Genomic DNA, 26,277 nt, shown 5'->3' on the forward strand with positions numbered 1-26,277 from the left:
TTTGCCTGAAAACGGGGGCGTCTCTGAACTGTTCAGAAGAGACGAGGGTAGTCTTTTTGTCGGTGAGCTTTGAGGAAGCCCTTTGTAAAAAAAGTTTGTCACTTTGAGTCTCGCTGCAATCTCGTTGCAACTGGGACATAAATGGAGATAACCTGCTTAATTAACGCGAAGAAATGGACGGATAGCTGTATTATTGTTCGCACTTATTGCCCAGTCACGTCTGAGGCGTTTTGGCCATGGTTTAGGTGAGCGATACCATGACACTTGTCAGCGAAATTCATAGTTGCACATGACCACGCCGGGTAACAGCTTTCTTTGCATATGCCGTATGTAAGCAAACTATAGAGACGTGCGTTTCCATTCTCAAAGGTAAACAAAGGTCCAAATGAAAGAGTTTCCATTCTCAAAGATAAACAAAGGTCCAAATGAAAGAATGGTATAGTGGTGTTCTGTAGTAGCAACAAATCTGAATTTCTGGCCTGCTAATTCTGGCTGAAAGAGAGAGAGAGGGAGGGAGGGTAGTAATAAAAGTGGAAACGAGTAGATCTCAGGAAATGATAAATGTTATGTCGAAAGCCAAATAAGGACCGTTTTTGTGCACATAGGCTGTTTCAAAGAAAGGCGCACTTCAAAGACGTCGGTGCAGACCAGGTCGCACGAAAACAGAAATCCCGCTGTATGGCCTAAGTTTGTCCAATTTTTTTTTTCTGTCGCCTATGAAAGCCTTGTTATAGAGCGCAAGAGTTCAGTTGATGAATAACTCATCAGGTGGCTGAGAAATGGAGCATTTACCAGGGCACTAATACATTTCTAGAGATCTCGTGTAAATAGTTTGCCTGCGCAGAAGTGCCAGGATTTGAAAGCACGAAATGAAAGATTAAAGCTCACAAGCAAAATGGCCAAGTATGGTTCGTGATTTGCCGTAATGCTGGATGTAGTTTTCGTCCAAATGCTAATATTTGTTCAAAAACGTGCGCCTAAGCCCTTAGGGCCATCACGTCTCTTAGAAAAAGGCTCAGGTCTGTGGGACATATCTGGTGTTTATAGAAGATTTAAATTTACCATAGCTGCAAGCAGGAAACCTAATTTACGAAGTCCGTTGTGACTTCATCAATGGTTAGTGGTGCCCTGGCTCATTGGGCTGTTCGATGCATCAGTGAAATCCACTTCCGCCCTTTTTTACGTCTTCAGCGCTTCATGGTTTTAAGATGTGAACATAGTTTAAAAGGAACTTTAGCGTATATGACTGTTCGCCACCCGCACTTCAGCTAGCATATATTGCTTGTTTTTTTTGTTTTTTTTTTGGTGACAGATGTATGCAACTCTGAAAGGCGCACAAAATGGTATAGGGAGGAATGGCGATTCTTTCTCCCCTATGTTTGTGAGTTTGTTCTGGTTTTATTTTCTAGCAAAATATATATGCGGCATTTTAAAGTTTAATGTCTAGTTATACACAAATTTCTGAAGTGACTATGAGAATATGTCATTGAGGTCACAATTTTATATGCTTAGAAAAAAATAAGCCAGGATATTGGCAATCTTGTATAGATTCTGCCTGGAGCTGTAATGAACTTCGACTCCGGTTTTCTTAGTGCAATGTTTTCATATGCCGTGTCCTTAAACTTACTTGTTCAAAATAAAGGTTCCTGATTTATTGGTGGCCATATACCACGGGGTGCTATAGTTGGCCGCCGGCTGTGCACACTTCTTTCAATGTATTCATTGATTGCGTCATGTCATCCAGTTAAATAACCCATCCAATGCATTGTGGCTTCGGTGAAGAGTCGGTCAGGCGTGATAAGGTGCTTTTCCCAGTAGAAACCATGCTCAATGTTTTAGCTAACCTAACCTAAATGTAGTACACTGAGCGTTGAAAGAGTCAGCGCCAGAAGCGCCAGGAGTAAGGATCACCCAAAAAACAAATCATTATGGATGCCTCCTTATATAAAGAGCCTTCACGGGGTTAAGCATGGAATTTGAGAGAAAACCGTGAACATTTAACCGTTACCGGCAGTCGTTTTGTGGTATCAGACGGAACTCTCTCAAAAACTGTTAAAAGGTTACGTTTGGACTCAAGCTCAGGCCTGGCGAATATACACTATCTCTAATATAAGGCAGCCGCTGAGCCAATCTTTAGGAATTTCCCAATAAAATTTACCCGAGATACGAGCTTTTACGCCAGTCGTGAAGCTCTTGTTGTATGTGCAGGCTGAGAGTATTTTGTGGGAGTGTGCTCGCTCATTGTTTCTACTTGCAGCTCGTGGAGCCTGCTCCCCAGCTGATTACAGCGGTAGCATCACTAAATCATCATGAAAGATTACCTGTCTTACTTCCCTTACTTTGAGTCAAATAATACCCCGTCTTGTGCTTCTCACCAAACCGAGACGGGCAGCTTTGTTGGAGCTTGTCAAAAACTGTTTTGTTTGTCGTCCGGAGAATGCAATGAATTTTCTTTTATGTTTAACGGAATGACGTTAAAGGCCTTCTCCAGAAAATCCGCCAGCGTGGGTGTTGTGACTGAAGCCTCACTATGCCTCTAGCGGAGGTAGTTTGCAAGGGACAGGGTTAGGTATTAATTTCTCAGCTGCTTGTGTGGCGTCATGGGACCACGTGACATCTTTCCAACCTATGATGGGAACAGAACCCACCGGTACCCCTGTATCCCGATCCGAATCACGCTACCTCTAGGCCATGAAGGCATGTTCATTGGCCTTGGCTTAAGTGGGGCTTTATATTTATGCCGGGTGATCTTACACATATAATACAGTACCTTACAACTGTGTGCTAAGGAGCATATGCGAAAGTACTCACACACTAAGACATTTGCGCTTATGCGATTAGAAAAAAACGTATGGACGCGCAAAAGGATTCGCAAGGGGAACTTGAGTGTGCACAGTAATATTTGTTGTGTCGTTTGTTTCAGTAATATGCAAAACTGTCGATAGTAGACGTTAGCAAAGTATCTTAACACTAGTATTAGTACTATAGACGTAATTATGTAATGTTAGGGGAAAGACATGCAGAGAGCCGCTGAGCCGGTAAAAGAAGAGAGCAGGTAGTGGCGTCGTCCTAAAGATGCAGTCCAAGAGCAAAACTGAGCACTTATGTTTGCGTAGCATTATCGTATTCTTTAGCACAAGCGTCAATAGTCTGGACATAATTTTTACATTCTCGATAACTTCAAAGCACTGTCCATACTGTGACAGCCAATTAACCGATAGTTTTGCATCACTATAGCAATTGTTCTGGCCCATATACGTTTATTGTTTTTACATACCCTGCCAGAGGGCAGCGTAACATATTGGTGCAGCTCTTGGGTACCACACTACACTGGCTACACTCTTCCTTCAATTTCTGGATTTCTGTCTAAAGTGCAGGATCAGTTCAGTGGTATCTCGAGGACTCATGAGCACCATACATGCGGTTTCGCTCTCTAGCACACTGGCAGCGGCTGCCGAGGTGCTTCACGTTAATGTAACTCGTTCGCGGGAAGTGCCATCCTGGATGTGGTGAGCAACCTGGACTTTTGCAAGCGGACATAATATGAATTAGGCAACGACACTGGCTTTTGTGTCGAAAAGCCACAAAACGATAGACCAACGATATCCCTTTTTCATGACTCTGTCATAAAGGTGTCCGTGTATGACGAGCACCTTCCGATGTAATGGAAGCAGACAACGACGCCATCCAGGGCTTAAATCGCTCAAACCGGCGTACAGCTGGCAGATGCCGGCTGTTAACAGAGTGTATATATATATATATATATATATATATATATATATATATATATATATATATATATATATATATATATATATATATATATATATATATATATATATATATATATATATATATATATATATATATATATATATATATATAAGATCAGCGAAACTCAGACGAAATGGGCAGAATTCATTTGTGTTTCAGCCATGCTTTGAGATGTTTTCGCTGCATGGGAGCAATAATCTTCTGGAACGTACTGGTAATCTTGCCCTTGTTCGTTCAGTGTTCTCAAAAATTTCATTTTCTGTTTGGTTCTGTCGCAAGGCGACATCAATGAGAGGTACCACATATTGATAAAATTATTTATTTTATCTGGGAAAGAAGCAAGAACACTTACCACAGCAAGTACTACAGAACTATCAGTAAGGTTCTGAACCCAGAAGACGTACGAAGCTCTTGGTAGGTCATTTACTAATTAATTACCCCCTCGTAAGCAATTTGGTGAGAGCGAAATTAATATGAGGAGGGACAGCAAAGTTCGTAACTAAATAGAAAATTACAAAATTGTTACAGAATAATGTAATGTATTTGTACACCCAACAAAAAAGACATAAAACGAAGTCATCAATAATTTATTTCAACGTTATTTCTCAATCGCAGTGCTCAATCACCGCAGGCGAAATATATCCTTTCTTGAATAGTTGTAAAAAAGCAAACGCAAGTACTGGTGGAGCTACTGACATAGGCGCCTTTGTAAAAGAAGAAAAAAACATTTCACGTGAAATTTAATTACATATTTTAACACGACGTGCAGCATGATTAGTATGGTTTTAATTTATTTCAACATTTGTTTTCGCACGAAGAAATATGCGCTTACAAGATGTTCCGCGTTTTAAGACGTACTATAAAAACCAACTTGGCCTCTGAAAATCAGGTGAGCGAAATTAACGCGTAAAGAGGCTCTTAGGATATAACAGCGGGTGCTCTTATGACACCAACAACACCCCGCATCATGTTTGCGTAGGAGTCCATAAGTACTTCCCACAAAGCTCGTTCCACGTTCTCGGATGCTTTCTTCGCGAAGATTTCGTCGACGTCGGGATGAACCAGGATGCTCTCCATCTTCTGCATTGTCACGTTCAAGGACTGCAGGTTGAAAGCAGTCATCTGCGTCCGCCTCCCTATTGGACAGCAAGAGAAGCACCATCGGCACTTTAGCGATGCAATAATTCAGTCATAGCTTCTTGATAAAAACCAACTTTCTTTTAATACATTTCATTTTATGATTTGTCCTTGGTTTGAGAGAACTTTGACCACATGAATGTCAATAGAAAAAGCCAGTTACAGGTGGCTCAGCATTTGTTCAGCCTTCCGAAAGGGTCACCCACCTGATAAAAAAGAAATACCTTGGAAAACTGAAATTTTATTTTGGAAATGAACATTTCGCGGTGTATACAAAGACGATGTTCAATGCACAAAAGCACTAATTTCTGTCCCATGCAAATAATACGTTTCGATGTAGCATGTTTTTTGCTCCCTAACTCCCGGATTGAAGTGCTTTAATCAGCTTTACTTTTCTTTCTTTCAAATAGTTCGCTAAACAAGCCTGTAGTAAGCGAGGGCGCATCGAGTGTTAGTTCGAAAAGGGAAGCGGGTTAGGGAAAAAGCCTACGAACGCCATTAAAATGAGTCGGCAGGATTATTAGTAGTAGAAATCCGCCGAATGTTTCAGTCTTCTGCGCTCAAATAAAATAAAGAAATTAAAATGCTATGTTCAGCTACACAAATAAAGTTTATAAGATAGAAAATGGTTTATTCGTACTTAAGCTAGCTTGAATCAGAAATTTACGGATTAACTTTGCCTGCTCAAGTGAATGTTTGTCCAGTCACGAAGGGATCATAAGTTGCATGCACATCACCACTTGGGAGATGGTTGCTGGTGAAATAGGAAACTACCATATTACGACCAGTGCTGTTGACAAGTGAGGAGGTGAAGTGCCGCGCTTGAATCACATGTCTTCGAGACCGCCTGCAAGAAGGTGGTGCGCGTATCTAGAAGTGCAAGATAAGCATTACCTCTGAGAGTCATTCGCGCTATTTTTCTAGCACTGGAGTCGCCCTAACCAGCAAGAATGAAAACTCCGTTTCGTGGAGGACGATCTACTGTCACCCTTCTTAATAATTATTTCACAGTGCTGTCCAAACAACACTGAACGACTGTTTCGTTTACGATTGTTTTCTCTGACTCACTGAAGAGACCTCAACTAAAGATGACCCATCATCGCTGGCGCTTACAGAGTATAAGTAGTAGAGGCAATCCGCAACCTAGTTTTGTTTCTTTTATTTTTATTTTTATTATATTTTTTTTTACGAAAGACGCCTTTTCAGGCTGAATAAAAAGGCCGAATAGCTGGTTGCTGGCTCGAAAAGTAGTTTATCAATCACAAGTGGGTGGCTTTTCTCTTTGCTTCTCTTGAAGCTCAATTTAATGAGTCTTCGCCAATTAGTGAATTTTTAAATTATACTCAGCGAAATCGATATTTAGAGTTGAAGCCCTTCAGTAACCTGATGGATGTTATTATATTTGATGTGACCGGCCCTGGATTCATGGTCACATGACAAGCACTTTTCACCACACTTCCAGGTGACAAACACGTGACTACGCACCCTTTACGAGCTTAGCAGAAGCCCAGGCTGCCGCAAAGAGAGCAGAGCTCTCTGACTTTACTGTATAATTCTTAGGCCATAGCAGAACAGCCGGCAGCACGGGGATAGCTGAGTTTAGCGCGCCACACAGTGCAGACTACACTTGCCAGTTTGGGGCACAGAAAAGTAATAATTACTATATGTATGTTTATTTTGTTATCACTAAATAGAGCGCGTGAGAAAGTAAAGACACCTAATGCTGCTTTCTGCGACCAATTAGTCTCGAACACTCAATCATTTCGACCTTATGGCTGTAATGTTAGCTATGGCCTGTGGCATTCGTAGACTGTGACAAATATTTATTCTGACACTTATTAGACTTCTAAACTATGCCTAATTTGACCGCACATAAACTACTGCAACGTTTTGACGAAGGCAGTACTTAAGGACAACTATTTAAATACTCGTTTTTATACAGAAAGAAAAAAGAATTGTTTCACTGTGTTGCAAAAATACCAAACAATGCCTAAAGTTGGGATTCGTTACATTTACCAATGCTCCGTTTCCTGTTTGGTGTGCGTATTATATTTAATATATTTACGAAGCATGAATACAGTGGAAGATCTTGCAAACAAGTATCCTGAATTAACGACATATCTCTTGCACGCCGTGCGCTTATTCTGCACTGAAGTTGGATGCAATGTTCATTGTCCACATGCTCTCCGTAGCCAGCGCGTTACTGTTAACATGGTTGATTACACTGTAGGCAAGCCGTGTGAAGGAAATCGAGGCTCGAATAGGCGATTTTCAGTCAGCCTCCAATATGTGCGTAGCACTTTCTGCAAATGCTGCGGGAAAAGATAGAGAGGCATTCGTCATCTAAGAAATGCTTTACTATCTTTCAACTGCCAAGTCTATGCGAGGTTTATTATTTCACTCTCAACTCGTTAGCTGCATTAAGTGCGCGAAATACTTTCAATGGTTGCCGATTGGCAACATACTGACTTCTCAAGTGTTAGGAGGACATTTGCAGCGATGATCCACAAGACCAGCAATGACTGGTGAACAGGGAGGAAGCTTAGCTGAAGGCCAATGGACTGCCAGACTAGGAGCTCCATCTATTTGGCTCTAAAAATAGCCTATTCAAACCTAATAGTGAGTTTCATGCATACATCAGATGCGATAACAAAATGTGTTTGAAACAAAATATCTTCGCTGTGTATCTAGGTTATAAACGCGTTATACCGAACCAGGCTAATAATCAGTTCAGTTCAGGCGTTCAGTCGTGTCCGACTCTTCGTGACCCTATGGACCATGTCACGCCACGCTTTCCGGTCTCTCACTATCTTCTTAACATCACATAGCTTCATCTGCAATGCCTCGAGAATGCCATCTAACCATCGCGTTCGCTGCCTACCCCTTCTCCGGCGACCCTCAACCTTTCCCAACATCAAATCTTTCTCCAGCGACTCCTCTCTTCTCATCAGATGACCAAAGTAGCTGAGCTTTAACTTTAGAATTTGACCCTCCAATGAGCATTCAGGGTTTATGGTCGACAATATCGACTGATTTGATCTTCTGGCAGTCCAAGGAACTCTTAAGAGTCTTCGCCAGCACCACAATTCAAACGCGTCAATTCTTCGGCGGTCAGCCTTTTTCACAGTCCAACTCTCGCATCCATACATCACAACTGGAAAGACCATAGCACGGGTTATACGGATCTTGGTTGGCAGACTAATGTCTCTGCTCTTTACTAGGCGGTCAAGGCTAACCATTGCTCTCTTTCCCAGAAGCAGGCGTCTCCTAATTTCATGGCTGCAGTCTCCTTCCGAGGTAATCTTGGCGCCCAAGAACAGAAAATCTGTCACAGCTTCCACTTCTTGTCCATTGATGCTCCAGGACTTGATAGGGCAAGACGCCATGATCTTCGTCTTTTTAATGTTCAGTTTAAGCCCAAACTTCTCACTCTCTTCTTGTACGCGCATCAGAAGTCTCTTGAGTTCCACTTCACTTTCTGCCATTAAAGTGGTATCATCCGCATATCTAAGGTTGTTGATACGTTTTCCAGCAATCTTCACTCCAGCTGAAGACTCGTCCAGACCGGCCTTTCTCATGATGCACTCTGCATATAGGTTAAATAGGCAGGGCGACAGTATGCAGCCTTGCCTCACCCCTTTCTCAATCGGAAACCAATCAGTAAGACCATGCCCAGTTCTGACTGTGGCCTCTTGCCCTTCATAAAGGTTCCTGAGGAGACAGATGAGGTGAATTGGAACTCCCATCTCTTGGAGAGCTTGCCACAATCTGCTGTGATCTACGCAGTCAAACGCTTTCGCATAATCAATAAAGCAGAAGTAAATGGGTTTCTGGAACTCTCTTGCTTTTTCCATGATCCAGCGAAGGTTGGCAATTTGGTCTCTAGTTCCTCTGCCCTTGCGAAACCCAGCTTGCACGTCCGGAAGCTCCCGATCCACATACTGCTGCAGCCTACCTTGCAGGATTTTTAACATCACCTTGCTAGCATGCGAAATAAGCGCGATCGTGCGGTAGTTGGAACAATCTTTGGCACTGCCTTTCTTTGGAATGGGGATGTAAACTGACCTCCTCCAATCCTGTGGCCACTGCAGGGTTGTCCAAATCTTTTGACATAATGTATGCAGTGTGTTAACAGCGTGGTGGTCGAGGTTTTGAAGCAACTCAGCTGGAATACCATCAATTCCGCTAGCTTTGTTCTTAGCAAGGCTGGCTAAGGCCCATTCAACTTCACTCTTCAGGATGCCCGGCTCGAGATCAGTAATCACAACCGGCTTATGTTGGGTTTGCACATCCGGGTCCTTCTTGTACAGTTCTTCTGTGTATTCCTGCCACCTCTTCTTTATCTCTGAGGCTTCAGTGAGGTCCTTGCCTCGTTTGTCTTTTATCACGCCCAGCTTAGCACAGAAGCTTCCTTTGATATCTAGGCTAATAATACTTTTATTTTTAGGTATCTGAAGAAGTGAATCTCTAATACGTATTCCTAGAATGTATGTGCAGAAGTTTTTTTTTTCGCTGTTATATCGGTGGAGGTGAAAATGCAATTCATATGTTATAATCAAATGGCATAAAATTTTGTTTCGCTGCAGAAACTGCAACAGTAACAAGAAATGAAGGTGCACTAACCTCGCTAACCTGTCCATAAGAGAATTTTATCCAGGCCCAGGCGCTGCTGTCATTTTATGTCGAATAATGCTGATTTAAAATTGATGAGATAATAAAGGTGTTGGGCACGTCTGCATGCTTTTAATGTCCGCAGCCAACCTGACGACGAGGTCAGATTAAATTTAGGTATAAGCAAGGTGTCCTCACCTTTTTCTACTTCGCCATTGCTTCATTTTATCAGACAAGATTGAGAAGAAGGACATGTACATATCGGGCGACATTTACAGGCGTAGATATAGAATTGATAACCAGCCTCATTAGCTCTATGTATGTTACAAATCTTCGCGTATTACAAAAAGTAAAAAAATTGTACTTAGCTTCGCTCGAGGGTTTAGAGGCGAAAACCTTTACCACTTTTTTTCGTCTTCTTTTCTACTTCTTTATTGCATGTTTGTGTTGTAGTTTCATTTCTTATTTTCCTTTCATTTTGTTGTCGGTGGCATCGGCATATCAGAAGCTTCTCCTCGACACGCGAGACTGAACGGACTTACATGTGGCCATACGGGACTTTTTGTAGAAACGAGGCATAACAAGCTAAACTAGGAAATCATGCTGACGTCAGAGCCTATTGAGACGTTCTGCGGACGCATCTCGTGCAATCTCGCGGATTCTCGCGAACAAATCTCACTGACAAATCTCGCGGACGCGAGATTTTTATCACGAAATTAGAAATCTTTTCGCCTCAAATAATGGCACGTCAGTGAAAACCAAACTCCGTGTGCCGTGAAAAGCTCACCAGGTGTCGCGGCGACCTCGATCTGGCCTTGTCCTTCGTAGACGAAGAAGCGCACGCGACGACTAGCCGCATACGGCATCTCGGATTGTGCGATGTACGACGCCGTCAGTCCGGCAAAGGACAAGGGGCAGGTGATGACATTGGCGCCACCAGAGCGCGCCATGCGACAGTCGCCCAGACGCTGGACCCGGCGGCGAAACCGCATGGCTGTGCCGTTGACCAGCTGGAAAGGGTAGAACTCGAGAACCGTGTCGTTCTGAACGTCTACTTCGAAGTCGGCATCCCGAAGAGGGAAGGCATCTTTAGGTGCGGTACGCAACAAGTTGTCCATGAAGTAGTTGAGAGACGACTGACCGGATTGCGCTCCATCTGTTAAAATGAATGATGAGCGAACGCGTTAAAATTACCTTATGTTAACTCCACAGTGCTTATCTTGTGTGCCTCTAAGAACGTCCCTTTGAGGAGTATACTTGAAGTCACAGATTAAATACCAATGAAGCTAAAAATGAAACTATTCCGGTTACATGGCAGCTTTTCCACTCACCATGAAATCACGAATTATGATAAAGAAGTATTAAATTTCAAACCCTGTTTTAGCTGAAGAGTCTTTTTTATCTCGCTCCCTGAACCGTTATTTCTCGGCGACAAATTGAATGCATAGCCCTCAGGTTGCTCCTCTGAGAATGTAACGGGTTGTATTGTTGAAAGGTGTATAATGAGTCCCTCAGACTCGACTTCTAACCGATGTTAAAATGAACCGTCACACCATCGCTGATAATGATTGCACGAATTGAAGCATTTGCAAAAGCGCAATGCTAAATGGTTGAAATGCAAATCACAGATTTTTACTAGTATAATGAGGTCACAATAGGCACACAAGCATCCCAACATTGATTAGGTCTAGCCGCGCTATTTTATAGCCAAACTAGTTAGAGTAGCTGATGGATCGACTTCCTCCGATAGACGATGATCCCGGGCTCCGTATACAGACCAGGAGGAGTTTCCTTGACATAAGTCATTTTCAGCAACCGTATAGCTTTTCTTTGTCGTCGTGGAGTATGAGTATTAAGTTGAGTGGATGAGTATTTATTCCTTTATTACAACTATGCGCCTGATTGTGGGTTGCATTTAAGATTAGACTGGCAACAACGGCCGCATTCGTAACGTTAAGAAGCATTTGCAAAATATATTATACATGATAGTAATGGGAGTGTACAGGCGTAAACGTAGTAGGAATCCTACATCCGGGTTTAGTGAGCAGTGCGACGGCCGCGGCAATTTTGTGTCACTCCAATTATATAAAAAAATTGCTTTACCAAGATGATAAGGCTTTATAAAATTACCCCCCCCCCCCCTCTCTTTAGGACAGGAGAAATAAAAAGACTCACGAAATAGGAGAACAACAGCCGCTATAACGGGAATCAGCATCTTCTTGTCTCTGAAAGGAAACAATGATGACTTATTAGTGCATCTGATGTCAACTTCTCATAAATTGTTTTTGCTAATGAATTATTTTAACCAGGCTGTACCATCTAGCTTGAACATGAAGAATCCAGTACACACGGATCCACGTCCGTCCAGCTACAAGTGCTCCCAAGTGAGATATTCAGCCTTATTTCAACGTTCGCGAAAATACATATGTAGACGTTGATATATAGCTACTGCCAGTAAATGATTCAAGTGGTCCACTTCAACGTTTTATATGAAGGAAAAGAAGGGGAGGGTTGTAGCTTTCGTATAAATCCTAAATTTCCGAGCAATCTGGTTAGGATCCGCTTTCTCCTTTATTGGAATGCTAGCTGCACACTAAAGCCCCACAGCTTTGCCCAGAAACCAATTCCCCAGTGTTCTACTTCTCATAAAGCAGCACATAATTCGATAACTGCTCAAGTGTGTCGTTCACACCCAAGAATCGGCTACGCTTTATGTCATCTATACCAACGGATCCAACAAGCGAAGACACCAAGGAAAACATAAGGGTGTTTTGTTTTGGTGCCGATCTTCAAAATGCACTCATAGGCATATTGCTTATAAAATTGCAGCGTGGTTTCGAATTCTTGCGGCAGCATGTGATGTTTTATGTTCTAATAAATTATCTTCATATATGTATTAATGTTTCACTCTCATCATCGTACAAAAAGAAAATTCCAAGCTTTTGTTTGTGTCAGTGAATGTTGGCTCCCCTTTCATGTCACTTATTAAGAGCCGCCCATTTTCTCCGTAAGAAAAGCCTCGAATTCGGCAGCCCTGTCATATGTAACGTTGAGAGTCTTCTCTCCAGTTTAAATCACGTCCCACGCGATACTCGCAGTAGCACTGGACACCCCACGTCCACCACTATGCACGAGGCAAACACTGTCAGGGATAGGTTAGACGCAACATAAATGCCTTAGATAGAGAATTGATCTGCCGCAACCGTAGCTCAGTCGGTAGAACACTGGTCGCAAAATTCGGAGGTCGTTGGTTGTTCTTCTAGATTCTAATTATTCCTTTCCATAATTAGATAATTTTTCACTTTGATTAACATTAATAAAATAAAAGAATAATTAAATACACTCCGCTTTTTTTTCTTTCGCCAGTGTCTGTAGGCTCCCTTGGAATATATCGCATAACAAGCCTCTCATTTTCACTACTTACATTTGTTTTCGAACTGTAGGTCGTACTGCATTAAAGGCCACGAACACTTTGACACCAAAGGAAGCGGTTCAAGGCACATTTCTACTTCCTTTTCAACAAAAGGAGTTCCTCAACATATGGCACGTTGGAGTGAAGCTGTTAACCACATTGCATTAAGATCAAGTACAGCATGTCACTCACATCCTGTATCCTTTAGCAGTACAATAGAGTAAATAACATGCGTTCACTGCTTAGCTCATGCTTCTTACACTGCACCAAGTGTTTTATGTAGATACCATTAAAGCAACCTGAATAGTGAAGTATCGCGGTAGCAGTGCATGGCGTTGGTAAGATACAAACCGAGCTATGCGCTAAGCTTTGTGTGCTAGGGTATCCATATCCTAAACTGAAAGGGCTAAGTATGAAGATTTCGGAACCACTTTTGTTACTTCGGGACCGGTGCGCTGACCGCACTCTCAGTAAACAATCTGTCGTCAGCACAGGTGACCAACTTACATTGCAGCAATTCTTCCGATCAGCAGCCTTTCTGGAACAGAAAGCGAAACACTACCTACTTTCTGTTGGCAGTCCTAATTCTTCTGCTGACCGCTCCGCAGGTGGAGTGCACAGAAAGAAGCAGTGACGTCACGGGCCGGGCCCCTCTTACTACAGATAAGAGAGCAGTGTACGGAACAGCCTCTATCTCGACTGGTAAGTGATTGCCTGGTCGCTTCTCGCCTTTGTATGTTTGTTCGTCTCCCACCTTGTCTACACAGCAACTGAATGTGTTTATCTTGAGCACGGATATAAGTGAGTAGCTGTAGAATGCTGATAGCGCAGAAAATCCGCACGTGCTAGAAATGTTGGCTTGCCACTGCTTCGTTTGATAGGTGGGGTTTTTATGTTTGTTGCTTTGGTGCTTTGCAAGGTAACGCTGTGCAGGCTTGCAGCCGACGCATAGCGTTTCGGAGAATGCGCTTAACAGAAAGGTGGTGTACTGTGCCCAGTAATGTGCCGCGGCTGCGTAGGCTTTTGAGAGTAAAACAAAGGACGGAAACGTGCAGTTCTAGCGCGGATTTCGCATGCGGTTGGCTGAATAATGGGATGTAAACAGGTATCACAAGTTTCCCGCAGAAACCTAAGCTCCCTGTTTTGGTTTTCAATTCACAGGGAAAAAAAAAAGCACCATTCCATCTATAGGACTAGGAATACTGAAGGGAATAAATACCGTTTTCTACGCAGTAACTGCTGGACTATCTGAAATGCTGGATTTCTGACATTTTTAGCAGACAGCGTTTGCCACAGCGGCTAACCCTTGTACTACTTTTTCTAATCGAAGTCGGCGAACAGCAGTGGAAGCGTTAAATAGCGCTGCCACAAGTTGGGCTTCTTGTTAAAATTTGTTTGACCTATTTCTTTCTATTCAAACGTGTGTTAACGGGTTATGATAAGTATATGGATCGCCTTGGTTTATACAATAGCAGCGAATTCTAATGCGATATTTCGTGTACTCGCTGTTTTTTTTTCTAGCTATAATTCAATGTTATAATTACTGTGAAGCTTTTTTATGCTTTCTGAGTGGTATAGATTTCAGCTTTCCACTGGGAAAGGAGATGTATCAGTGTACATTATATAAAAACCAAAAATTGTCACACTTATAATTTGCTCACTTTTTCCACATTATAGATGTTGAACATGAACCTAACGAAAATGTGTTTTCGTATTAGCCTAACACCCCTTTATTGTCATGCACCAGATGTAATGGACTTGAATGTCAGAGACATTCTAATAGAGTGTTTTAGACTTATTACAATTCAAACACTGAAATAACTAAGTTTGATCATTTGCAAGACATTTAAATATAACCTGAAGTAAAGTATGTAGAAGAATGCCGTCGCATTCTCGTACTTATTATTTTTTTCATAATATTACAAAATAAAATTTCCCCGCAATGAGTTGATTGAAAATATTGTGAGAAAAAATTTCCTTTTTAAGCTTGCGCTTCTAAAAAATAGCTCAGAATACACTACTGGGAAGGCTTTTTCGAAGGCTTTTTTAGTAATTCTTCCTGACGTCTCCATTGATGTTCATCTCCTGCGTTTGACGTGCCTAGTTTTATAACAAGCTTCGGAACTAAGCCCTTTTAGCAAGCTCCTGCCAAGGCTCTTGACACCAAACTCAAAATTACTCCTGGTTGGATGCTAAGTGCTGTCATTATTAGCACTTCCTGTTTCCTTGCCATGGCTATAGTCATCACAGCATCGCAAGAGGCAATTGTATTGTGTCAGTTCCGACAAATGTTGGTTTAGGACAGCGGCAGAAGGTTTGCTAATTCAAGTATTCATTGCTGTTCTGAATCCAGCCAAGAAGATATTGGAAGGCTTCGTTATGGTAAGGGCGGGAGGACTGACGTAATTGCTTCTGGAACGGTAGTTAGCATGTTCTTTTGTGACAGTATGCGCTCAGATTACCTTCATTAAGGCACGGTTGCAACGACACCATTTGTTAGAAACCAGCACTACGATGCATCGGCTCTTTGGCGGGAAACTTCCCGTTCGTGCTCCGTTTATTTGCCGCTTTCACCGGGAAGAATAGGAGTTTAGAACACACTTTTCTTTTGTAGACACCTGAACCGCGCTGTAATAGAAGGGAGGAAAGTAGGAGGCAAAGTGAAATGAGAGAATAAGGCACCTGAACCGCGCTGTATTAGAAGGGAGGAAAGTAGGAGGCAAAGTGAAACGAGAGAATGATAGTCTTAGTGGAGGGCTGCGTAGTAATTTCGGCCATCTGGGGATCTTAAACGTGCACTGACATCGCAAAGCACACTGACGCCTCTCCGTTGCGTAGGTACCAAAACAGAGACAAACTTTACCCCCATCCGTGTAAAGGGTTAACGAGAGAGGAGGAACGCGTGTTTTTTTTGCCTCCTTACGAACACCATGATGTGCTCGAGACACTTTGACAATGCCTTCTCCGGGAAAAGCCCGCACTGTGGGGAAATGTCCTCGGACCTCTTCCACATGATGTGGGCGTGCCCCTCCAACCCTGCCGTTGTACCTAACCCAAACCCCACCACCCGGGAGGACTGGGAGGCAACCATACTCACCTGCTCCGACCTGAAACCCCAAAAGGCGTTAATCAAACGAGAAATGGTGGCAGCGGAAAACAGTGGGACTCCACCTAGTGTTTGTGAGGGGAAGGGCACCACGCCTGACCCCAGAGCAACCTCCATGTAACTCTTTATTTTTAATAAACGTTTCTCCACCACCACCACTACCGGAATGCAGCTGCGTCTCAATAGAGATGAAACCATAATGTGACCGGAAATGCTACCACAGGTTTAGAACCATATTTCGCCGTGTTCTTGTTCTCGAAGAACAAAACTCCAATGAACGAAATGATCTTGTTTGATTCACGTCTGCAACCCCGCCGGGGTGGCGCAGTGGTTACGGCGCTCGACTACAGCTCCCCAGGACGCGGGATCGAATCCCGGCCTCGGCGGCCGCTTTTCGGTGGAGGCGAAAAGCAAGGTGCCCGTGTGCTGTGCGATGTCAGTGCACGTTAAAGAACCCCAGGTGGTCGAAATTTCCGGAGTCCTCCACTACGGCGTCTCTCGTAGCCTGAGTCGCTTTGGGACGTTCAACCTCACAAACCAATCACGTCTGCATTACATTGGCCTCCGTACTCTCGAAATATAGGTATAAGTCTGTCTCGCCACGGGCTGTGCTTCAACCTTATCTATAAACATACGCTGCCAACTGTCACTTGCATACGCTGCCAGACGCGCACAATTTTCATATCAGAGGTCGTTTTGACGTTGGGAATCCCCTATCTTTTTACATCAGGTACATCCACTGGCAGTTCTTATCCGCTTCATTGCACTCGGTGTTGATAAGTGAGTTAAAGCGACGACCTAAAGCTATCTCGCTTTATCTTTTTCATATGACCAAGACAAAATGACGACGGACATCTGCGAAATTAGCACCATGATTTGTAGCCGAAGATAAGTATTGACGAAAGTAAGCGGTAGAAATTTGCCTGTTGGTGAATCTGTTGCCTGTAGATGTATAACGAATCAAGATCGTCATAACATAACTTATGAGATAGCGGAGAAGCACTGTAGAATAGTCAAGCAGATTGTTACAGGCAGTTTGTTTTCAAATTAAATGATTAGAAGGTAATAATTCCACTGAATGTGGACTTATAACGAAGATGTGTAAGTACAAGAGAACTGGAGATGTGCACGTACGCATCGAGTTCTTCTCGTAACCTGGATTCGAAGAAGGAACCGCGGAGCAGTCTGTGAAATGCAGCATGTCGCACAGGTAGGACGACATACATAGACAATCAGGGCTAAATATTGTATGTGTATGTATTGTTCATGACAATTTGATCATGATAGATTTATCTCAGTGGTTCTGCCCGTGCCTACCACGGTCGTGTTTTGCTATTTCCACCTTTTCACGAAGCAGCAGTTCCGAGCGTTTTTTCTTTTTTTGAGAAGTCGGCCGCGTATGGTACTGTAATTCCAACAATGGAATTCGTACGCATTTTCAACATGCTCGTGCGTTAGAATGCAATGTCCCGCTTTTACCGCTACTACATTCCTGCTTACACACATATGGAAAGGCCATCGCCAGGACATCACATACCGCTGACAAGCATCCCCTTAGCTTATTCCATGCCCTGTACCCATTTTTCTCCGAAAGCGTTATACAGACACGTTTACAGAGATAACGCGTGACCCTGCCTCGGAAATCCCAACAGGCACCTGTGCGAAAAACAGACGACCGGAGAGAGCATATTTATGGCCCGATATCTTATCAAGTATTGCACAGCGCGGCTACGTTCCACCTCATCCGCAGCTCGCACAGGCTAGAGGAGTGAAACTCTTCTGTCAAACAACGAAGAGTCACTTCTCAAGTGAAGCGCAACCTTTTTTCTTGTCCCGAGCTGGATACTTGATCCGTATTTTGCTTCAGCAGAAATCATGGGTGGCACTGTCCTCATGGTCTGCCTCTTCCTTGCAGGTGAGTTTCTTTAATGTCATTGCATGCTCAGAAGCGTTTCAGCGAGCACTTCAAGCAGTTGGTATGCACAACGCGTTTTCTATGAACCACGCTATGTTTGCGCCGACAACCTGTGAGGGACCCATCAAATATGTGGTATCTAATACTAGATCAGTCAAGATATTTATAGATTTTGGCGCAAGGGATTTTTGTCTATATTTTTGTTATGGCCGCACCAAGGCACGCTGAAAAAAAGAAGAAAGACACGCTAATAATAAGAATACCCAACAACTCTTGCATAGTGCGTCAAAGTTAAATCGCTAATAGTAGCTTAAAATGAAATCTTTTAGTGCTGTTTTTTAAAAGGGCATAAATCTTTTCCATATGCTTGTCCCCTCGATGACCCAATTGGCTTCGAATGTGGAACCTTATTTACATGACGTTAGGTCTTCATAGCTTGATGAAAGCATATGCCCTCGATAACTGCATCGAAGCTATAGAAAAAATAAAGTGAGGTGCAGCTCCACGGGCAACAGAAATGGAAGCATTTTCCAAACTTCTTTCCTAGATTTAAATAATATTAAACTAACTGACATCCAGAATGCTTTATTCATTGCGAAGCGCTTTTGTAAATATTTGGTTTCATCTCAACTTTTTATAATAATTTGTTTTATTCATTGAACCTCTCGAAATATTTGCGATATTTTAATTATTGCTGTGGCTTTAGCAAGTCAGTCGTGAAGGCACAGCTTAAATAGCGCCCGACAATGAAAAAATGAACATGCAGTGGAAGCGCTGACCCGTAAGTGGCTACATGCCCTTCGTTTTTTGTGTTTAAGGTGAAAGCCTTCCCAGGCCCATGGTGAATTCTCGCATCTGCGAGATGTGTCAGCGAGATTCCGCGAGACGTTGCAATAGGTTCTGATGTCCACATAATTCCCCCTTTCATAAAGTTAGGCTTTCATTTTCGCACGTCTAGAAGAAAAGTCCTGAGATGCCGATGTCGCTGATGACCAAGCCAAGGAATAGAAAGTAATCAAATTATAGCACGTACACGAACGTGCAAAATAGAGGAAGAGAATTAGGGGTGGAAGAGACTGAGGAGGAAAGGCTTTCGCCATTAAGCTTTTAAGCGAAGCAAAGTGCAATTCTATAATTTTTGCTTTTCTGTTTTGTAAAGTCTAGATACCTTAGATATCGCCTTTAACAGGGAGCCAACTTTCGAAAATGTAGATGAGACTTGTCAAATATTTTGATGCACAGCAAAATTTTCTTCTCATAGCTTTCCCTACCCTCGCACCAAGTTAGGATAGCTAATAATACCGTCAAAAGCAAGGACACAAGTTGGTTGCGTTTGCGACAACGATTGTGAGGTGGCTGTGAAATATATGTTATTATGCGCATATCAAAGGAAAATTATGGAAGGTTTAGGGTACTAGCCCAACTGTGCTCTTAGAAGTTTTTACTGACCTTGCAGCCAGTGGCTACAACTGCCATAGAAAAACAGTGGAATGAATTTATACAGATAAATTAAAAAGCACGCACACTTCTAGAGGGAGGGGTTCGTATATGTTGATTTTGAGACTGCGCTGTCTAGAATTTGTTAGTACATTTACCTTTTGTTCTTTAACTTTTTTGTTTATGTTTAACTTAGGTTCTGAGTTGTAACTGCTACTTTTATTTATATCTTCAAGACAAAAAGACAGTATTTCAAGAGTACGCATCCTCATTACCATCATAGATTCTTCACGAGCAATGACTTAGTGTTCCCCAATAGTGAAAAAAAAAGGCAAATGGCAATTAAATCAAAATAAAAAACAGCAGGGCTGTTAATTCACGTTCGGGCTGAAGTTTTCATAATGCTTAAATAAAAGGTCTTTTAGCTCATACAGGTACAGAAGGAGCCTGGCTGAGGCAATCTCAAGCGAATTACTTCTTGGACGAACAGCTGCTGAATTACCCTAATGACTGGGTCCCTATGCCGGATTTTGGACTCGATGTTGATATCTTGGTGAGTATTGAATTGTCTTAGTGATTATTCACTTATTCGTAAATATCACAGCAGAACCACCCATGTCTACTGAAGCAAAATAGGCTATGAACAACTCACGTGTTTTTTTATTTCTTCACTGTTGTGTGCACGTACAGTAATATCTCAATTTCACTGGACGTCAGCTACTTTAAATCTTATACATTATTGCTACTCAGAGTTGCGGCGTTGTTCCATGAGTACTACAATCTTAAGTCACGTAAAGAAAGCTGCCCAAAGCAATGAAGCAAACAACAAACGTTTTTGTCATCGACGCTGCATCTTCATGAAGCATAATATCTGATGCCTAAAGTCAAAAGCAGTAAAAGATAAAATTGATACATTTCAATACTTTTACTCAAAAAAGCGGACAGAGCTGACATGTCGCAGTGCAGCATGGCTCCTTTTCTAACACTGTAGTCTGAAGACTGAGTCGGTGACATATACTGAAGGGAAAACCATGCAAAATGCAAAAAAGCAGAGGAACCACATCAACGGTGGTCCTCCTTGCTTTTCAGATACAGATGACAGGTGTGCTGGTTGTTGAAACGGTCTTCTTATGGTTGCTATAAATGATCCATCGCAGAATACCAGAGCTGAGTTTCGGTGCTTTACCATGTCACATTTTCTCGTTCGCTTTCGTGCTAGGCAATGTGGTTAAAACAACACATGTAATCGCGCTCAATATGGCTTACAACCAGCGAGCGTGTGGCTGCAGCGCTTTCCGGAAGCATGGTGGGGCAGACAGCGGAGCACCTGAAAACTAACTGGAAAGGATTCTGCTGCTCCACAAGCCAAGTGCAGCCCCTGCGTCTTCTGATAAATGAAATGTGAGGTCGTTATCACAGGAGCCAGTACGTTTAGCTTTCCAGAGGTGGGGCTTCAAGCTTGGGCCGACGGTTTCATTGGGAAAAGCAGGTGCTAACAAAATGAACGAGCCAAATACAGTGTGACATGTGCCCAGCATTCAGCAAGCAAACGATGACGGCGCGACAACGCAATGTCAATGCCAAGACCAGACGACACAGGAGACAAGGCTGATTGCTGTAACAACAAAATCCTTTGCTTTTTGTTTACAAGCGCTTCGCTTGTCAGCACCACTCCCGAAAAGCCCTCCGGCCATGCTTCATGGAGCTGCAAGTCATATAGAGCGGGAAGTTCTTACGAAGTTCTGATGGCCATGAAATAAGCGCTGTAATGCTTGACCTCTGTTCATCATTAATGGCTCTGCAACATTAATGTAAGAAGCGAATGCCTCGCCAGGTGGGTAAAATCACGTGCACTTAAATACTTAGCCTTGGTTAGGGACTAGAAAATAGAGGAATACATCTACAAAGAGTGGTCATAGTTACGGTCATTCGCCTTCAATCGACGGTTGAGCCACCGAGCTTAGAATGTTTAAACATCAGATCAGTTGGTGCCGATAATGATGTGGAGCAGCAAACTGAATTTCTTACCTTACATTTGTTCTTGTTTGGTTTGGTTAGTTTACAGTGTTTTTTTTTTCCAAAGCGACTGCAGCTATGACGAACCCCGTGGGGAAGGGCTTTGGATAATTTAGAGCGCCTGGGGTTCTTTATTATGCCCCGACACCACACATTACCAGGGCGCCATGTTTCTCGTCTGCGTAAAAACGTGGCCGCTGCGGCCAGGATCGTACCTGTGTCTTTGTGTTCAGCGGTTGAGAACAGTGACAAGTGATCTACTCTGGCGGGGCTCACACTGGTTTTATGTAGGATTTTGGCTGTAGTTTTGTGAGCATCACAAGACCTAATTCAAGAAATTTCTCCATGCTTTGATTCTGCAGGGCTCACTTTTCTACCGCCTTTGTCACAATACAGGTTGACGACTTCTTGGATTACGTCCAGTTCGAGTTCTCCAACGGGACCGCTAACCGATTTCGAAGGCGAGTCCAGCGCCAAGGGGACTGCCACAATCCTTACGGACAACGGGTCTCCTGCCCAATAAGCTTCGTTGGCCTCACTGTCCGCTATGGATTCGTCAAGGCAACAAGGTCCAGCGGCGACAAGATAACCACTGCTGATTTGTTCGTCAATGCTGGATCAGCTACCGTAGAGATAAGTTTTCCGCGCGGTGAGTAAATCACGGATTTACTTCGTTTCCGACGCCTATTATGCCTTTTCGGGGGTGGTTCGCAGTCAGCTTCGAGGGAAAGGAAGTTTTCTTCGGGCGCTGGAACTGCTCAAAGTTTAACCCTGTCAGTAAAATAAGCACGACACCTCCAGCCTCTTTTTTCGGTAAATGCCATTTCCAAAATGCTTTCATCAAATGCTCGCTGATACTGCCACTTGTAAGGTCTTAAAGGGGCTGTCTACTGCCGATTATAGAAAAATTGGCATATGCTGGAAGATCTAGTTTGCTTAGTTTGGTTTGTGGGGTTTAACGTTCGAAAGCCACTCAGGTGATTCGAGATGCTGTAGTGGAGGACTCCGTAAATTTCAACCACCTGGGGTTCCTTAACATAGACTGATGTCGTACAGTACATTGGTGCCTTGCTATTTGCCTCCATCGAAAAGCGGGTGTCGTTGCCGGGATTAAATCGCTGGATGATCTCACCACATGATGGCAATAACGAGCGCAGGGCTCACGGTTCAGGCAGACATTTATATTTTAAATTGGTCATAAAAGTCGGGCTTAAGTCGATGGTGGCTCCATGATATGTTTTCTCGCTGCGGCTGACATGTTAGCCGTGTGGAGAGTTTGAAGTGAATCTAGTCAATGCTTGACTATGCAACAGCGTAATACGCAAGGTTACTGTTGTTTATATCAACCTAAGGCAGCGTAATGTGATCTCTTTCAGTCAGTAGAGGTACTCTTATTCTTTAATGCTGCTTGACTAGATTTTGAAAGGCTTTCAGAGAACAACTCAGAAAAACAAAGATGCGCTGCCATCGGCAGTGCCGATACAAGATAAAAACAGCTCTTAGTTCGCAACTGTGGTAGGATCACCGGATTTATAAAGCAATAGCTGGTTAGGCTGAAATTTCGTCAGCGTCGCAGTTGTCCGCACCATGTGCCGGAAGTAATTAGCGGCCGTGTAAAAACGTCGTATCGCGTTAATTTCGGATTTTAGTGGTTGGTGTGTGATAGGTGAGGACAGGTTAATGAAATCATTGTTATTAATTTATTAGTTAACGAAAAAAGAATACAATCTCAGATTAAAACGTGTCAAAGGACACAATATGCAAAGCCAATGTTTCTTCAGCCAAATAAAAAATTTCAGTTTATATAGAAATAATTGAAAAACATTAAATACAGGAAAAGGAATATTCAAAGGTGTCAGATTGCTTACAATAAAAAGCCAATGCTTGCTCATGCTAATTAAACAAACGTGGAGTGAATAATTGATGTAATTGTAAATAAAAATTACTGAAAAATGGAAAATTGGGGAAAGGGTATTTAAAGGTGTTAACATGGGCAGCATAAGAAGTAAGTGCTTAATGATGCTGATTAAGAACATTTACAGCGTTAGTGCCTAAGTTATATGATTCAAAAAGTAAAGAAATGAAAAAAAGTAAGGGTTCCATTTTCAAAGGTGCCAAATTTTTGAGCATCAAAAACCAATGCTTGATGATAAGAAAACTTACACTAATAAGAAAACTTATATGTAATTGATTTGTTAAGTGAAACGCTGTGAAAAGTGGGTACAAAGGTGTCGAAATGCTCACCATGGAAAGCCAATGTATGCTGATGCTAAGTATCAGTGTATAAAAATAAAAATATGAAAGAGCATAAAAAGTTCAAAAAGTTTGTGCGCGTGTGTCAAACGCTATTGCGTCTGGAGTCTACCGGCGGCATTGCTTCGAACGCAAAGAAGGCAATCCGACGAACGCGCAAAGTGAGTAATCAAGTTTCAAGAAGCGGTGTTCGAGCTTTCTGGGAACGTCAACGCCCAGTAGGCTGTAAGAGAAAAAAATAAAGCAAAAAAAGAAATTTAAAAAAATTAAAGGGGTAAAAACATCACCCGTGAGCGGTTTCAATGCGTCATACCCTTAACGGCACGGTTACAGTGTCCCCCGAATTATTATGTTGATTTATGCGTTTTACATTATTTAAATAAACTTTAATTTTATATTTTTGCAGTAATTTTAAGATACAGTTTTGACAAAATCTGTTCATACCTATTCCCTCCTAAGTCCTTACTTAGTAGGCAATCTTAGAAGTGCAGCAGTCATCTTCTCTACACATCAGAATATAGTTACAATACTGTCTATCATGACCATAATGTGAGGGTTTGCATACCGGATAGTGTTGAGAAACATGACTACCAATGAAAATTAAGTTTTAAAAGGAATATCAAGTATTCTTTATTTGGAGGCGGAGTTTTGGAATGATGCAAGAAGAAAAAATTAGTGAAAATATTTTAATGTCTCTTAGATATCTTTTAAGAGGAGAACGACGAAAGCCTAGGCTTCCTCTCCTATCATTTGCTTCTGATTGCTAACTATTTTTACTCCTTTTCAGTCAAGTGCGCTGATGCAAGTCGTCGTTTGACATATTGGTCGTTTCGTAGTCATAATGAGTCATACCTAGCCATTGTAGTCATTGCCACTCATAGCTAAGCACTTTACTCATTTCCTATCAGTTTCGGCCTATAAAAGTTGTCGTTTGACATATTTGTCGTTTCGTAGTCATTAGCAGTCAGGAAGAGTCATGCCTAGTCATTTTATTCATTTCCAATCAGCTGTGGTCATTTGAAGTCGTCGTTTGACACAGTGGTCGTTTCGTAGCTATTATGAATCATGCCTTGTTATCGTAGTCATTACCACTTATAGCTAAGAATTTTTACTCATTTCCAATCACTTGCGGTCATTACAACATGTCGTTTGACACATTGGTTGTTTCGTAGTCATTAGCAGTCATGATGATCATACCTAGTTATAATAGTCATTATCACTCATCGCTAAACATTTTCACTCATTTTTAAAAGTCATAGTCGGTCATATTGGTCATTACAAGTCAGTTTTGGCCGTTATTAATCATTAGCATTAGTCATTAACTTCATCGTTGTCCATAACCTTTATTCATTACCTGTTCTCATGAATCATTTTCGTTACTAATCTTCCTCCTCACACGGTCACTCTTTGCGAGTGACACATCAGCGCACACATGCGACGCGTAGATCATACGCCAAGCTCCCGCGCACAGATTTTCGCTCTATGAACATAGAAAGTCTTTCGCCCTAAAAGCCAACAGACAGTCTCTTTAAGCCTTATAAGGCGCGATCCTCCAAGTTTTAAATGCGTCCTAGTAAGTGCTTGCTTACAGGGTCAGTGAACGTCATTGTCACTGGGCAGAATTGAGTTTAGAGCAATCACTTTCTCTTGTTTTCTCTGAGATTTAAATAATGAGAGCTTGTTCCTTTTCCATCGCAGGTGGGAAAAGCAAACTGGAGGCGTTAACGATGAACAGCCTCAAGATGACCATGCGGCTTCCTTCACAAGTCCTAATTACCGAAGAAGTGGATAAGGTGTTCGTACAGAAGACGACGGAGAACTGTGAGCGTTTACTTTGGAGGATTCTGCAGACTGACTACGCGAGGACGCTGGCATCTCGGATTGCGAACAAGCCGTCCATAGGCATTTGAACTGGCCCTACTGCTTTGGTTCCCTGGTAGTGGACTTATTGAACATCTTGTTCAAAGCTGTTCTGACTGGTAGCAAGATGAAGCAAGAAAGAGGACTGCTTCTACAATATTTATACTCTACCGCGTAGAGATGTTATGACTGTAATGTTCGCTCAGGCAATCAGCGCACGGTCAGAACAATTCATGAATGAAGCCACATTCCCACGCATTACAGTTGCCTGAATGGGTCTAAAAACTATAAAAAGCTTGCGCAAGAATTACACTACTTCAAACCTTGTTGCATACGTCTCCGATTTTTCTTAACAGAATGCGGGATAAATGATTTACTAAACGCATAGGTTGTTATATTGTTCGTTATTCAATGACGTTAGGGAGAACTTTTAAAACAACAACATGAATTTTAATTCTCCAAACTGCACTCACTTGCCTTGTCAGATGGAACGAAGGATGCACTAGGTGCGATCCTCTTGTGAGGGTACAGACCTCAACCTGCGACCATCATTATCCTACGACTACCCCAGGCAAGGCCTCCGGCACCATAAGGTTTGGTTTTTTTTTTTTTTGTTTCGGTGAGCGGGCTTTTCCCAGCCAAGGGGCTCATGCAATCCTGCCTGTTCCCACCGGGGCGGAGTCGCAGTGCATATGCACCACGTCCGCATCACCCCGGTGGGTCAAAGCCTGACGCGAGCAAGGCTTCTAATATCTC

At 42.5% G+C, this 26,277-nt stretch overlaps 2 protein-coding genes across 2 annotated transcripts; one reads left to right on the forward strand and one right to left on the reverse strand.

Moving 5' to 3' along the window:
* Positions 1–4,108: 4,108 nt before the first annotated feature.
* LOC146190105 (uncharacterized) lies at positions 4,109–13,547 on the reverse strand. Its single transcript, XM_084603380.1, has 4 exons — positions 13,442–13,547; positions 11,698–11,747; positions 10,310–10,678; positions 4,109–4,910 (listed from the first exon to the last, which is right to left on the reverse strand). Exons 2-4 carry the CDS (start codon positions 11,735–11,737, stop codon positions 4,693–4,695), a joined length of 627 nt encoding a protein of 208 aa, XP_084459506.1. The 5' UTR covers positions 11,738–11,747; positions 13,442–13,547; the 3' UTR covers positions 4,109–4,692.
* Positions 13,548–17,814: 4,267 nt separating this feature from the next.
* Positions 17,815–25,906, forward strand: LOC146190106 (uncharacterized). The gene is made up of 4 exons (XM_084603381.1): positions 17,815–17,955; positions 19,818–19,945; positions 21,805–22,057; positions 25,360–25,906. The coding sequence occupies exons 1-4, from the start codon at positions 17,916–17,918 to the stop codon at positions 25,569–25,571; spliced, it is 633 nt and encodes a 210-aa protein (XP_084459507.1). The 5' UTR covers positions 17,815–17,915; the 3' UTR covers positions 25,572–25,906.
* Positions 25,907–26,277: the final 371 nt, after the last annotated feature.

Source organism: Amblyomma maculatum, chromosome 5, assembly GCF_055883805.1.
Source record: "Amblyomma maculatum isolate TAMU_Amacu chromosome 5, ASM5588380v1, whole genome shotgun sequence".
Lineage (NCBI taxonomy): Eukaryota > Metazoa > Arthropoda > Arachnida > Ixodida > Ixodidae > Amblyomma > Amblyomma maculatum.